Source organism: Macrotis lagotis, chromosome 2, assembly GCF_037893015.1.
Source record: "Macrotis lagotis isolate mMagLag1 chromosome 2, bilby.v1.9.chrom.fasta, whole genome shotgun sequence".
NCBI lineage: Eukaryota > Metazoa > Chordata > Mammalia > Peramelemorphia > Peramelidae > Macrotis > Macrotis lagotis.
The window spans coordinates 26435202-26450929 of record NC_133659.1 but is presented as its reverse complement, the minus strand read 5'-3'; the positions used below and the strand labels follow the sequence as shown (position 1 = coordinate 26450929).

General features: G+C 36.0%; 1 protein-coding gene across 6 annotated transcripts in view; it reads left to right on the top strand.

Annotated features, from left to right (window-relative positions):
• The window catches only part of ZFYVE9 (zinc finger FYVE-type containing 9), a 200040-nt gene that overhangs the window by 83836 nt on the left and 100476 nt on the right, over window positions 1-15728 (top strand). For all 6 annotated transcript variants that reach the window (XM_074221445.1, XM_074221441.1, XM_074221443.1 and 3 more), the window contains one exon: window positions 4078-4183. In XM_074221445.1, the coding sequence (XP_074077546.1) occupies window positions 4114-4183 (70 nt within the window). In that variant the 5' untranslated portion in view covers window positions 4078-4113. The remainder of the gene's footprint in view (window positions 1-4077; window positions 4184-15728) is intronic.

The window sequence follows — 15728 nt, the reverse complement described above, 5'->3', positions numbered from 1 at the left end:
AAAAGTGTAAAGAAAGTTTTACCAATATCAAATGTTAAACTATATTATAAAACAGTAATTATTAATCACATATCTATTTGATTGGCTAAGAAACAAAAGGTTTATCAATGGAACAAAGTAGACATACATTTTACAGATTGAAATGACTTAGCATCCATGTGTTTGAAAGTGTAAATAATTAAATTTTGGGAATAAGAATTCATTATTTGGTAAAAATTCATGGAAATCTAGAAAACAGTCTGGAAGAAATTAGGCAATCCACCAGTATCTCATACCATTTACCAAGATAAAATCAAAATGGACATGTGATCCAGATATAAAAAAGTGATATAAGAAAATTTGAAGAACATAGAGCATATTACCAATAGACTAATAGACTTATAGATAGGTGAATAATTTATGAATAAACAAGAGATAGAGAGCAGTGTGAAGTGTATAATGTATAATTTATATTACATTAAATTAAAAAGGTTTCATATAGATTAAACAAATGTAGCCAAGATCAGAAGAAAAGGAGAAAATTATAGAAAAAAATTTATAGTTTCTCAGATACTTATCTCAAATATATAAAACATATTGTCAGATCTATAAGAATACAATTCATTCCCCAATTGATAAAGCATCAAAGGATATTAACAGGCATTTTTCCTTTGAAGGAACTCAAAACAATTTATTGTTATATGAAAAAAATCCTCTAAATTATTATTGATTAGAGGAATACAAATTAAAACAACATTGATATATCATTTTATACCTATCAGATCATCAAAACGATTGAGGGGGGAAAATGAGAAATGTTGGAGGAGATATGGTAGAATTGGGACACATTCATTGTGGAACTATATTCAGCCATTTCAGAGAGCAATTTGGAATTATACCCAAAGAATTATTAAACTGACTGTACTTTTTGACCCAGCAATACAGCCACTGTATTTGTTTCCTGAGATGATTAGGGAAAAAGAAAAAGAACTTATATGTTCTGAAATATTTACAGCAGCTCTCTTTACAATGGTTAAGGATTAGAAATTCCAGTGATGCCTGCCAATTGGAGGATGGCTGAACAAGTTGTAGTATATAATTGTGAAAGAATGATGAGCTTGATGATCTTAGAAAAAAGCATTCTTGTACAAAATAATGAAGAGCCAAATGAGTAGAACTAAGAGAACATTGTATACAGCAACAGTAATACTGTTTTAAGAACAACTTTGAGTGACTAAGTCATTTTGACTATTATAAATACATTAACTACAAAGGGCCCGTGAAGGAAGATGCTGTCTGCATTCAGGGAAAGATCCGATAAATGGAAACATCTATAGAATGATTTTAAGTGTGTGTGTGTGTGTGTGTGTGTGTACGTACATGGTATCTAATGGTAGCCATTTCTAGGGCAGGGGTGGGGACAGGGAAGAAAAAAAGGGGAAAAAAAGGTGCCTGATAACTGTTATATATTTAAAAGGAATAAAAGGAAAGTTGTACATAATAAATTTGCAGTTTTCATGTGCACTCATCTTTTTTTCCCTATTTTAACTGTTATGGAAATGCTTGTTTTATTTCTTAAATTTAGAATAAAATAATTATTTTTTTAAAAAAAACAAATATTCCACAGTTATAAAGAATACTCTAATCCTTTTTAGAGATGGGAGGCCCCACAAATGTAAAAATATACAAGTTTTGCTTTTAGTTTTAAATAGTGCTGCTTGTGTTATTTTTTTAAAAAAGGTTCCTCTGTGCTGTTATTGTGTAGGTTTTTTTTTTTTTAATTAAAGACTACTAGCAAAGACTTTTTCAACCTCTCTTGAGATGATCATGTAGTTTTGGATGGTTTGTTTTTAATCTGATTAATCATGTTGGTTGTTTTTCTAATGTTGACCTATCCTTGCATCCCTGGTATAAATCCCACTTGGTCAAAATGAATGATTTCTTGGATAAATCTTTGTAGTCTTAGACAGAAATTTAAATGTTTTGGGTTGATATTTGTTAATGACACTGGCCAATAGTTTTTCTTCTGTGTTTTATCTTTTCCTGGGTTAGGTATGAGGACTATATTTTTCTCATAAAAGGATTATTGGCAGTATGCTTTCTTGTTCAATTTTGTGAACAATTTATGAAGTATGGGTACTGACTGCTTTTTAAAAGTTTGCCTAGAATATGGGGGTGATGATCAACCTTGATGGATTTGCTCATTCCTTCAGTACAACAATCAGGGACAATTTTGGGGTATCTGCGATGGAGAATACAATCTGTATCCAGAGAAAGAATTGCAGAGTTTGAACAAAGATCAAAGACTATTACCTTCAATTTAGAAAGAAACCCATTATCTTGTTATGTAATTTTGCTATCTCTTATACTTTATTTTTCTTCCTTAAAGATATGATTTCTCTCTCATCACATTCAACTGAGATCAATGTATACCATGGAAACAGGTGGGGGGAGGGAAGCAAGAATGGGGGGAAAATTGTAAAACTCAAAATAAATAAAATCTTTCTTAAAAAAAATAAATAAAGGCAAAAAATATTTGCCTAGGATTCTTAAGATGAGGATTTTTTTTTTTTTAGTTTTTGCAAGGCAAACGGGGTTAAGTGGCTTGCCCAAGGCCACACAGCTAGGTAATTATTAAGTGTCTGAGACCAGATTTGAACCCAGGCACTCCTGACTCCAGGGCCGGTGCTTTATCCACTACGCCACCTAGCCGCCCCAATGAGGATTTTTTTGATAGTTCCTTCGCAATTGGATTTATTTCCTTAGATGAAATTGGATTAAATTCTCTTTCTCATCTTACAATAGATTTGATATTTCATATTTTTAAGGTATTTCTCTCTTTTTTTCTTCTGAGTTTTGGTGAGATTATAACTGTGCATAATATGTTCTGATTTTTCTTTTTTATTTCTTCTGGTTTTGTTGTGATTTTTACCTTGTTCATTTGCTATCTTATTGATTTGAATTTCTTCCCTCTTTAATAAGATTCTTAAAAGTTTATCACTTTTAATATTCTTTTCAAAGAACCAGCTCAGTTTTAGGTTTCATTTTTGTGGATTTTTTTGTTTCTCCTTTATCTACTTTAATTTTTAATATCTCTTCTTTGTGCTTATTTTTGGTTTATTTGTTGGTTTTTTCCAATTTTTGAAATGCCTATTCAGTTCAGTTAAACCAATATTTTTCTATTATGTGAATGTATATGTATATGTATGTACAATATCTATGTAAATCTTTAGCCTCATCCTAGATATTTTGATATGTTGTTTCGTCATTATCATTTTCCTTCACATAATTATTGTTTCTCTGATATCTTTGACCCACCTATTTAAAATTTCATTGTTATGTCTTCATTTGGTTCTGTATATTAAGATTGTGATTCCTGAATCAATTTCTATTTTTGTTGTGTTATAGTCTGAAGGATGTATAACTGCTTTTGCCTTTTTATATTTGTTTGAAATATCTCTGTGCCCTAATACATGAGCAGCTTTTGTTAAAAATTCATGTGATGCAGAAAAATATGTGTATTCTGTTTATGCCTTGTATAGAAGATACGTAAGTCTTTTAACTTTAGTTTCTCCAGAAATTTGTTTATTTCCGTATTTTCAAAAGTTGTTGAATGGAGCTGGGGGCTGGGGCGGCAGGGCAGCTTGGTTGTACAGTGGATAGAACACTGCTTCTGGAGTCAGAAGAACCTGAGTTCAAATTTGACCTCAGATGCTTAATAATTACTTAGGTCTGTGACCTTGGACAAGTTATTTAACTCCATTGCCTTGCAAAAAAGCAAAAAAAAAAAAAAAGGTGGTTGAACAGGTGATCCTCTTCTGGATGCACATACTATGTTTTGGGAACAATGTAAGTTAAAGGTCGAGAGAGGATTGAGAACATATGATGTCCAGCTTAGCAAGCTTTTATAGTTTCTGGTTGAGAATTATGGCATGGATAATTTTGTTTTGGTCATTTGGAAAAAAATGCAAAGAATTTAGAGTATATATGGGAATTTTCCTTATTTTCATATAGATTATAAACATATTTACTCCTATCTGACTTAGACTTGCATAAGCCAACTTCAATACAAATTGTTGATTTTGTTTTACCTTTTAGGTTTAAAAAAATCCTTTGGGTGGTGCTTCCTGACCAATGGAGAACTATTTTCAAGCAGAGGCATACAACCTGGATAAGGTTTTAGATGAATTTGAACAGAATGAAGGTAAGAATTTTCTTTAGTATCTATGTATATATGTTCCATGAAGAAGATGACAGCAGGGCATTGTAAAGCAATGCAGCAATCTTTAGAAAGCCAGGGAACAATGAAGCAAAAACTCTCGCTTGCATTTCCTACACTTGCAAAAATCAACTTTTTTTATTTGTTTTTTTTTTTTTTGTATGAGAGATGCACACATGTATGAATTGTTGTTTTGTTGGTAATAGATCACCGAATGTTGATTCTTCAGCAGAAGGAAACTCTGATTAGTATTCTAGTTAATCCTGGGGGGGGGCGGGGGGAGAAATGGAGATCAGTGGGCATGGAACACTGAATTCTTTGTCAGACAAGGCCCCCTATTGGTTGGTTGTGTTTAACTTTTTTCCCCCATTATGACAAGGGAAAGGTTATTTTGGATGGAAGGAGTGAAAGCAAATTATATTCAGAAATGAAGGTGGCCTTAAAATAAAAATACTCACGGTAGCTAGGTGATGTGGTGGATAGAGCACTGGCCCTGGAGTCAGGGGGACCTGAGTTCAAATTCAGCCTCAGACACTTAATAATTAACAAGCTGTGTGGCCTTGGCCAAGTCACTTAATCCCATTGCCTTGCAAAAAAAAAAAATACTTGAATAAGTGCCTTATCTTAGTGCTCATTGTACTGGTGTTCAAACTGAGGCTTTCCTCTTTTGGGCCACCTTAGGAATCTCAGAATTACTTGAAAGGATAACACATTATTCCAAAGTGTCTATCTGTGTTGAATCACTCAGAGCAGAATATAGCACATCAGCCAGAGAAATTCTCTTTCAGTCAAACCCTGAGTTTAGAATTGGCCTAGACAAAGAAATCTAATTAAATAGTAGTGACTCCAGAAGTGTAGATAAGCCTTCAGTTATTTCAAGCTTCATCATAGAGGGATAGAAAAAATTGCTTTTGCCCCCCTTCCAGTGGTTCAGCTTGACTCTATGACTGTGATAATAACAGCTCATGTTTGTATAGGAAGGACTTTGTGGTTTATTATAAAAGATTTGCTCTCAACATCTCATTCTGTGAGATAGGTAGTACAAATATTTTTCTTTTTACAGGTAATAAAAACTATATTTATGTAGAACATTAAAGTTTTTCAGTATACTTTAGTTATATATATTTCATTTCATCCTTACAATAATTCTGTGAGGAAGATGCTATTACTATCCTTCATTTAGTGATGAGAGGATAAGAAGCTTGCTTAGGGTCTCACAGCTGGAAAGGGTCCGAGGCTGAATTGGAACTGAGCACTGCACCAGAGAAATTAAATGACAATTGGTAAATTTCAGAACCAGAATTCAGCTCCGGGTTCTTAAGTCCTGATCTGACTCTGACCATCAATGTTAGATCAGTTCATGTCTTAATTTACCTCTTCTCTGGTGAGTCTTCTGCACCATAAAGGAGCAGAACTAAACCATCCCCCCTATGTCATCAATACTTCCAATGGGTTTGATTCAGCAAGTACCGATGTGCCTGTGATGTACCAGACCCCCTGCTTGGCTGTGGGATATAAAGACAGAAAGAACAGTCCTGCCCTTCACACTTCTATCATGGGAAGAGATAAGGCTGTAATTAATGATGGCTCAAAATGACTTGCAGCACTAATGATTAGGGAGTTAGAACAAGTTTTCCAAAAGAAATAGCAGCACATAAACCAAACCCTAAAAGATGCTGGAAATTTAAGAGAGAAAAGTTCAAAAAATCAGGAACAGACACAGGAGAGGAGCATCTTTAAGTAAAACCTCAAAGAAAAAAACACAGCTTGGGCACAAATAAAGCTAGAGTCCTAGAAGAGCAGAAATGAAGCAGAACTTCTAAAAAAGGGTTTGAAAAATTTTATATTGGAAATAAGAGTACTGGGGGGAAATGAGAGCAATGGAAGAAAGAATTGGAAAGGGCAAACTTGGTACAAGAAGTACAAACCTTGTCCAAGCAACAGACTCTCTGAAAATTAGCATGGATCAAATAGAAACCAATGATTCCATGGGACAACAAAAATTATTAAAATGGAGTCAAAAGACTGAAGAAAATAGAAGAAAAATGTAAGATATCTCTAACAAAAACTATTATCCTGGAAAATTAATTAAGGAGGGGAAAAAATAAGAATCATTGTTCTACTTAAAAGCCACAACCAAAAAATGACCTAGATGTTGTAGTTCAAGATGTCTGTAAAAAAAAAAACTGCTTAGTTCTCCTAGAACAAGAGGGCAAAGTGAAAACAGAAAGAATTGACTAGTTGCCTCTTGAAAGAAACTCCAAAATGAACCTTCCAGAACAAGTGTAGCCAAAACCCAGTTTCCAGGTCAAAGAAGAAAAAGTATCCAACAAGAATTAGAAAAAAAGAACTCAAGTACTGTGGAGCCATACTCGGAATCATATGTAGTTCAACCACTGCTATGATAAAGGAGTAGTAGAGAATTTGGAATATGCTATTCCAAAAGGCAGAGGATACAAACTTTGTAACCAAAGATAATTTAACTGGCAGAACTAAATTTAATCTTACTGTGGAGAAAATTGGATCTTTAATGAAAGAGAGCACTTGAAGCATTCCTAATGAAAAGACCAGAGCTATGAAGAAATTCTGAAATGCATTCCCAAGATTCAAGTGAAACATGGAAAGGTGAACAGAAGTGAACAATCATAAGGAACTAAAAAAAAAGTATAAAAGGAAAAATGGATTCTATCCTCATAGGATACATGTCTTTCCTCTTGATCCTGTCATCATCAGGGGTCATAGAAAGAGAGCCTAGGAGTTGTTCTGTTTTGTTTTAGAAATCTTAACTGAAGAATGGAAAGGGAGGGGCGGCTAGGTGGCACAGTGGATAAAACAGGGGCCCTGGAGTCAGGAGTACCTGGGTTCAAATCAGGTCTCAGACACTTAATAATTACCTAGCTGTGTGGTCTTGGGCAAGCTGCTTAACTCCATTTGCCTTGCAAAAACCTAAGAAACAAAACAGAATGGAAAGGGAGTTAAAGAAAAATATACTGAGGAGGGCAGTGGAAAGAAAAAGTTGGGGACATTATTTAATGTTATCATAGTTCACAAATAGAATTCTGTACAAACAAGAACAAGCTGAAACTTGAATCTTTCATTTCTGTTGATCAAAGGAGGGGAAAAATATACTCACACACACACATTTGGGTGCAGAAATACATTTTGTTGGGCAGCTAGGTGGCGCAGTGGATAAAGCACCGGCCCTGGAGTCAGGAGTATCTGGGTTCAAATCCGGTCTCAGACACTTAATAATTACCTAGCTGTGTGGCCTTGGGCAAGCCACTTAACCCCATTGGCCTTGCAAAAACCTAAAATACATTTTGTTATAGCAAAACAGAAGGTTAAAGGAAGAAAATGGGAATTAGAGGGAGAGTATGTTCAAAGAGGAATCAAATCTGAGCAAACAAACTCTAAAAATACAAAAAAATTGTTATTTTTTCTGGTAGCAAAGAACTTGTGCTATAAAAAATAACGAAGGGGATGATTTCCAGAAAACCTGGGAAGATTTTTATGAACTAATGCAGAATGAAGTGAGTAGAACTAGGAGAAAAATTTATAACAACATTGAGAAGACAATCCACTTAAAAAGACTTGGGAGCTCTATTCAGCCTTGAGGACTTATAATGGAACATGGGACCTACCTCCCAGTAAAGAGGTGCAAAATGAGATTTATTTTTAGGACATGTTAAATGATGGAATTTGTGTTCCTTAATTATACATTTTTGTAACAAAGAAAAAAAAGAAAGATGTTGCCCTTAACAAATCTAAGAGAGTTGATTTTAAGGGGGTAGACAATGAATTCTGTTTTGGACCAATTGCATTTAAGATACCCATGGGACATTAGGTGGATATGCCCATCTAATAATTGGAGTAGTAGGGCTAGAATTCAGAAAAGAGAGAGGAAAGCTAAATTTGTCCATTTGAGAGTTATTTGCCCAGTTGATCATGTGAATCCATGGGAATTGATAAAATTATTAAAGAGAGGGTTTAGAGAAAGCTGGCTAGAGCCTTGGGTGTGAATAATGATCAGCTTGGCCTAGGTTCTTAGAAGGGAATGATCAGACAGGAAAGCTAGAGAGGGCATTGGTGCCAAAATTCATGGAAGAAAGTTTCTGGGGCTAGAGTGATTATTTTATATACTGCAGAATGTTTCATCATCATCATCATCATCATCATTGCAACTGATATTTAAATTAAATTTTATCTTTAGCCTTACTTAAAATTTGTCAAGAAAAATGAAGTTTTAGAGAAGACCATCAGAGAAAATGTGGATAATATAAATGAAATCAACATTATATAAGAAAGTTTTATGACTAATCCTGTCCCAGAGAGCAGATAATGAAAGAAAAGCTCCTAGAGGAGATAAGAGAGGAGAGGGTCAGTGCTTCAAGTTGTGCAGAGAAGGATATCGTTCTTTCTAGAATTTGGACCACAGGAAGAGAGAATGTCAGATGATATTAAAGGTTTTTGAGTTGTACTTGGTAAAAATGTATAGTCAAACAAAATAAAAAGAAGGGGTTCATGATGAATAGTGTGGTTTTTTTTTTTTTGGTGAAGAAAGCAAATGTCTTCTACAGGAAGGGGATAAGGAATAGCATAGAAGACTTGGGTACAAAAATGAAGGTTTGAAAAAGTTGCAATGGGGTAGCTAGATGGTGTAGTGGATATGGCACCGGCCCTGGGGTCAGGAGGGCCTGAGTTCAAATGTGACCTCAGACACTTAATAATTGTCTATCTTTATGACCTTGGGCAAGTCACTCTTAAATTAACTCCATTGCCTTAAATAAATAAAACTAAGAAAAAGAAAAAAATATGCTGTGAAGCTTGTCATATTTAATCAGAGAAGAATAAAACAGTTGTTAGGGACCAGTTGATATTAGATATTAAGGTTATAGTTGACCTTGTCACCATTTTTCTGTCTTTCTTTAGCTAAATTCATAGAATTACAGAGTGGAAATTGAGAATTGAGAGTGGAAAGGAACCTCAGTAGGTATCTAGTCCAACTCTTACATGAAAAGATTCCCCACAGCAGAGTGATCATCTACTGAAGACCTCCACTGAGGGAAAATCATCACCTCCTGACAGTCCATTCCATTTTTGAATATCTTTCATTTTGGGGAGTGTTTCCTTACAACAAAATCTTTGCAACTTCTACTCATTGCTCCCGGTTCTTCCTTGTGAATGCAAACAGAACAATCCTAAACCCCCCACATATGATAAAATCATCTCCAAATTAAACATAGTCTTATCCATCATCACATGAAGTGGACTCTTCACAATCCTGGTTGATCTCTTCTCCAGTTTGTCATCGTGCTTTTGTGCGACATCTCAAACTTAACATAGTATTCCAGATGAGGTCTGATGAGGGCAGAGTACAAAGGAACTGTTAACCCCATATTCCAGAAAGCTCAATATCTTTTATTGTAAGTCAAGGTCACATTTGCTTTTTGGACTGCCATTTCATACTTGTGATTCTATCACAGGATCACAGTGTAACATTGTTGGATGTTAAGGGGCCTTACATGGTATCTAGGCCAACTCATTTGACAGAAAAGGAAACTAAGAAACAAAAGGTTAAGCGACCTGACAAAGGTTTCCTAGGTGGAAAGTGGCAGATGCAGGATGTGAAATCAGCCTTCTTTCCACTATACCATACTGCTTCTCAAGTTATTACCGAGTTTTCAGTTCAGTCAAACTCCCAAAACGTTTTTTTAGATGAATTTTTCCTAATTATGCTTTTTCCAGTTGAATAGTTGATAGAAGTAGGGAAGAAAGATAGTAATCCTGAGCTGAGATTTAGCAAATAATGGGTGGAAATAGCATAAGAAGGAGGGCGTTTCAAGAATAGAGTGCAGAGATTAACTGGTTCTTTACATTAGCAAGTTCACAAAAGGGTAGAAATAATACCAAACCGAAGTGATAGACTGGGAGAGCAAGGATGGGATGAGCTTTCAGTTAGGATCAAGAATTGGTTTAGAGAGAATGATGCAGTGGGAGAGATAGAGGGCTCAGAGGTTCTTGGGAGGTGGAGGAATTTCAGAGTTCTGAATCATGGGAATAGAAAGGTCAAATGCTTGATCATCTCTATGGGTAGCTGAGGTTGTAATAAGATTTGTCCTTGGGAGTTGGGGAGTATAACAAACTGAGCAACCCAGCTTATTTAAGAGCATATCAATATATCACAGAAACAGAGGATCTGAGATTTGAAAGAGACCACAGTGACCATTTGTTCCAATCCACCCAAGAAAGGAATATCCACTATAGCATATCCATCAAATGATCATCCCAACTCTTTGAAATCCTTCACGGAAAGGGAACCTACCACATCCTGAGGTCTCCTATTTTTGGAAAGCTTTTATTGTTTAGAAGTTTTGCCTAATGTCAAGTCTAAATCAACCCTTTGCCCCTTTCACCATTACTCTTGGTTTTGTCTGCTATGCCAAATATCTTCATTTGACAGGAACTCCTGGCCTTCCTCTGGCCACATCCTTATCTCACTACCAAAGTTGAAAAGTTCTCTTCTTTTAATTTTTCTTCTAAAATTTTTTTGATATTCTCAAATTATTTATGTTTGGATGACTTGCCTGTCAAATTACAAGGATGAACAAAATCAGAAAAGAGTCAGTCAGTTAGAAATGTAAGAACTCTATATATTAGGAAGTCAGGTTAAGTAAGATAAAGTATAGAGAACCCTTGCAAATGGGTTAAGAAAACTGACTTCATGAGCAAAGGATGGAGGGGGTGTGACTCAGTCCAACTAACTCTGGATTTTTTAGTAATCCAAGTTCAGTGTGAGTCAACAATGTGACATAGCAGTCAAGAAAGCTGCTATGATTTTTATTTATTTTAAGATTTGAAAATTTTATTTTTCCAAATACATAAAAATAATATTTATATTTGGTTTTTAAAATTTTGAGTTCCAAATTCTCTTTACTGGCCAGTCCCTCCCCTCCCTGATGATCGAAAAGGCTAGCAATTTGCAGATGCACAAAACATTTTCAATTTTTGTTGTTAAAAAAAAATAAAAAAACCCTCCAAGAAAAATAAAGTTAAAGTATGCTTTGATCTCTGTGGAGGTGGATAAGCAGTTTTCATCATAAGTCTTTTGGAATTGTCTTAGACCATTGTATTGCTAAGAATAGCTAAGTCATTTACCTTTGATCATTGCTATAAAATTGTTACTGTATACAGTGTTATGCTTCTATTCACTTCATAAGACTTTTCTGGTTTTCTATTTTCCATATTCTGATTTTATTTTTAGGTTTTTACAAGGCAAATGGCTTGCCCAAGGTCACACAGCTAGGTAATTATTAAGTGTTGGAGGCTGAATTTGAACTCAGGTACTCCTGACTTCAGGGTTGGTGCTCTATCCACTGCACCATCTAGTCGTCCCCCATGTTCTGATTTTTAAGGAGTTTTTCTCTTTGGTGGACTTTTGTGCCTCTTTTACCAACTGACCTATTCTGTTTTATAATGTTATTTTTTTTAAGTGAACGTAGTATTTATTCAGATTCTGTAGTTTTTTGTTTTTTTTTTGTTTTGTTTTCTTCATCTGGATGTGGATGGTGTTATCCAATAACAGGTCTGCCAGGGTTGTCCTAATTTTCTGAACTGCTGAGAGGAGCTGCATCCATCAAAGTTGATCAACTCATAAATGTTGCCATTAATGTGTACAATGTTCTCTTGTTTCTGTTCTTTTTGCTCAGCATCAATTCCTGTAATTCTTTCCATGCTTCTCTAGAGTCTGACCATTCATGGCTTCTTTTTTTTTTTTGACTTATTTATTTTATATTATTATAATAATCTTGTTGTGAGAGTAAACATAAATCCCCCTCCCCCCAAAACAAGATGAGAAACCTCAAGATAGTGAGAGAGAAAAAAAATGTACTTCAGTCTGTGTTCAGTTTCCAATGGCTCTGTCTCTGGAATGATTTGCCTTCTTTATCATAAGTCCACCAAAGAAGTTGCTTCAATATTTTTCTCACAGTTGCTATTATATTTCCCTCTACCCTATTCCTTCCCACTCTCATTTATTCTATTCTCTCTCTCCTTTTTCCCTGTCCCTGTTCTAAGGTGTTTTATATCTGGGTACCCTTTCCCACAATCTTCCCTCTCTTCTAGCACTTTTCCTCCCCCTTCTCTCCCCCCATTCCCCCCTTATACCATCCCTTTCCTCTCATTTTTCTGTAGGGTAAGATAGGTTTCTATACCCTAATAAGTGTGTATGTTATTTCCTCTCTGAGCCATTTCTGATGAGAATGAAGGCTCACTCATTTCCCCTTGCCTTCCCTTGTTCCACTTCATTGAAAAAGTTTTTCTTGACTCTTACTTGAAATATCTTAACCCCTTCTTCCTCTCCTTTCTCTTCCTCCTAGTACTTTCCTTTATCACCAATTGACTCCATCTTTTTTCTATATTATACAATTATAAGCTCCTTCCTGTGCCCTGTCTATATATGCTCCTAACTGCTCTTGTAAATGAGAAAGTTTATATAAGTTATCATTATCTTCTTCCCATGCAGAAATACAAACAGTTTAATATCATTAAGTTCCTCATAGTTAGTCCTTCTCATCCACCCCCTCTATGGTTCTCCCAAGTCCTGTATTTGGAGATCAAACTTTCTGTTCAGCTCTGGTTGTTTCAATAGGAAAGTTTCAAAGTCCCCTGTTTCATTGAAAGTCCATCTTTTCCCCTGCAAGAGGATGTTCAGTTTTGCTGGGTAGTTGATTCTTGATTGTAAACCAAGATCTTTTGCTTTTCAGAATGTCATATTCCAAGGCCTACGCGCCTTTAATGTGGATGTTGCCAGATACTGAGTAATCCTGACTGTATAGCCACGGCAGTTGAATTGTTTGTTTCTGGCAGCTTTTAGTATTTTCTCTTTGACTTGGGAGTTTTGGAATTTGGCTATAATATTCCTGCAAGTTTATCTTTTGGGATCTCTTTCAGGAGGTGATGGTGAATTCCCTCAATTTCTATTTTACCCTCTGCTTCTAGGATCTCAGGGCAATTTTGCTGTATTATTTCTTGAAAAATGAAGTTTAGGTTCTTTTCCTAGTTGTGCCTTTGAGGTAGCCCAATAATTTTAAAATTATTTTTCTTGGATCTGTTTTCGAGGTTGGTTGTTTTTCCAATGAGATATTTCACATTTTCTTCTAATTTTTGTTTTTTGGGGGGATAGTTTTATTTCTTCCTAATTTCTTGCAAAGTCATCAGCTTCCTTTAGTTCCATTCTGCATTTGAAGGAATTATTTTCTTCAGAGAGCTTTTTTATCTCTTTTTCCAGCTGGCCAATTCTACTTTTTAAGGCATTCTTCTCCTCCTTTGCCTTTTGTGTTACTTTTTCCATTTGACCTAAACTGATTTTTAACATATTTTTTCAGTATTTTTTTTTTGTATTTCTTTCACCAAGCTTACAATTTGGTTTTCATGATTTATCTGCATCGCTCTCAATGCTCCTCCCAATTTTCCCTTACCTCCCTTAATTGCTTTTCAAATTCTTTTTTGAGCTCATCCATAGCCTGAGCCCATTCTATTTCTCTTGGAGGTTTTGGGTATAGCAACTTCAATTTTTTTTCATCTTCTGAATCTTCCATGGGACCAAAGTATTTTTCTGTGGTCTGATTCTTCTTTTGCTTTTGTTTGCTTAGCTTATGACTGATTTACCACACTTCCAAGACTGGGGAGTTTTTGGGACAATCCACAGGGATCTTAATTCCTCCAAGGTCTTATGAGAGACTCTGAACCCAAGCTGCAACCTGGATTTGAGTGTGGGCCAACAATTGTGTCCTGCCCCAGGGAGAGCAAAGAGACCCCTGCAGGTCTCCCCCAACCCCCTTACTGTCTGTGGACTATACTCTGGAGGTGTAGGCTATTTTTCTCAATTCCTGCTGCAGGTTCTCACTGCAGGGCTTCTCTGAGGCCAGGGCTCTCTCTGTACTCACTCTGGTTTGTCAGAGTTCTGGAAACTTCCCCCTCTGCCATGGACTCAGGTGCCCCCTCAGGGATCTAGGCACCCAGCCTGGCTGTATTGTGGCTGTGGCTTTTTTCAACCCCTAGTCCCGGTGAAACAGACCTTTCCCGTGTAACTTCTAAGTTGTCTTGGACTGGGAAATTGTATCACTAAGTCTTTCTGTGGATTCTGCTCATCTAAATTTTGGCTACAGTCATAATCTGATGGCTTTTGGAGTTTTTTGGGGAACAAGTTTCCAGGAATTCCTGTCTTCATGCTGGCATCTTGGCTCTGTCCCCCTTAAATGTTATTTTCTTCAAGTTTTTTTTGGTATCTCCTTTACCAAGTTATTGATTTCTTTTTCATGATTTTCTTGCATCACTCTTATTTCTTTTCCAAATTTTTCCTTTGCCTCTTTTACTTGATTTTTAAAATCCTTTTTGAATTCTTCCATGATTCTTTTGGGGTTTTGAGACCTTTGCACATTTTTCTTTGAAGCTTTGCATGTAGCATGAATTTGATATCTTTTGTCACCATAATAATTTCTGCAGTTAGGTTCTTTTATTATTGGTGTTTGCTCATTTTCCAGACTATTTCTTGACTTTTCACTTTATATTAAAGTCGATATCTATTCCTTTCTCAAGCTCCAGGTTTTTCATGCTGCCATATTCAAAGTTAATGCTAGTTATCTATAAGTTTTCAGTTCCTCCAGTTCCTCCTGTCTTTTGCTCTGATCTGTGATCAAAGACAAGTACTCTTTTTCCATTCTGGAACTGTGTCCAGGGTCCCCACTCCTGATAGTGCTCCTTCTTACTCTGGGACTATGACCTAAAACTAAGACATGGAGTCATGAATGAGCAATGCAACAGAGTCCTGCTCCCAGTGTCAGGATAGGGTCCCCTCCAATCTCCTTCTTACTGGCTGCCCAACCCCTTTATGGTGCTTCCCAGATTGGCTGCTGGCTTGCTGGGGTGCAGGTTGCACTGAGCTCCACTCTTATCCCATTTGAGATAGACCTTCCTGATAACCTAAGTGTCTTCAGTTAGAAAAATTGTTTCATTCTATTCTTTGATTCTGCCACTTCAGAATTCAGTTTTGAGGTATTATTTTAATGTTTTTGGGAGGTTTGGAGTGTTCTAGTGAGTCTCTGTCTTTACTCTGCCACATTTAGTGACTTAGACTCATTAAAAGGGACATAGTAGGGGCAGCCCAGTGAATAGAGCACTGGCCCTGGAGTCAGGAGGACCTGAGTTCAAAACCAGCCTCAGACACTTAATAATTGCCTAGCTGTGTGACATTGGGTAAGTCACTTAACCCCATTGCCTTAAATAAATAAAAAAATTTTTAAAAAGGGACATAGTGTCTGATCCTAGCAGGGAGGCCGTGACCCTACTGCATTCTTCCCTGAGCATATCACATCTGGAACCTAGAGTTCAATTTTGAGTGCCAGATTTTAAGTTATTAAATTGATAATCTGTACAAAGGAAGACAGCCAGGATAGTTTAGTCTTCAGGTTTTTGCCACAGAAGAATTTGTTAAAAGATCTAGAAAAGAGAAATCTTTGGGGGACTGGGCAGA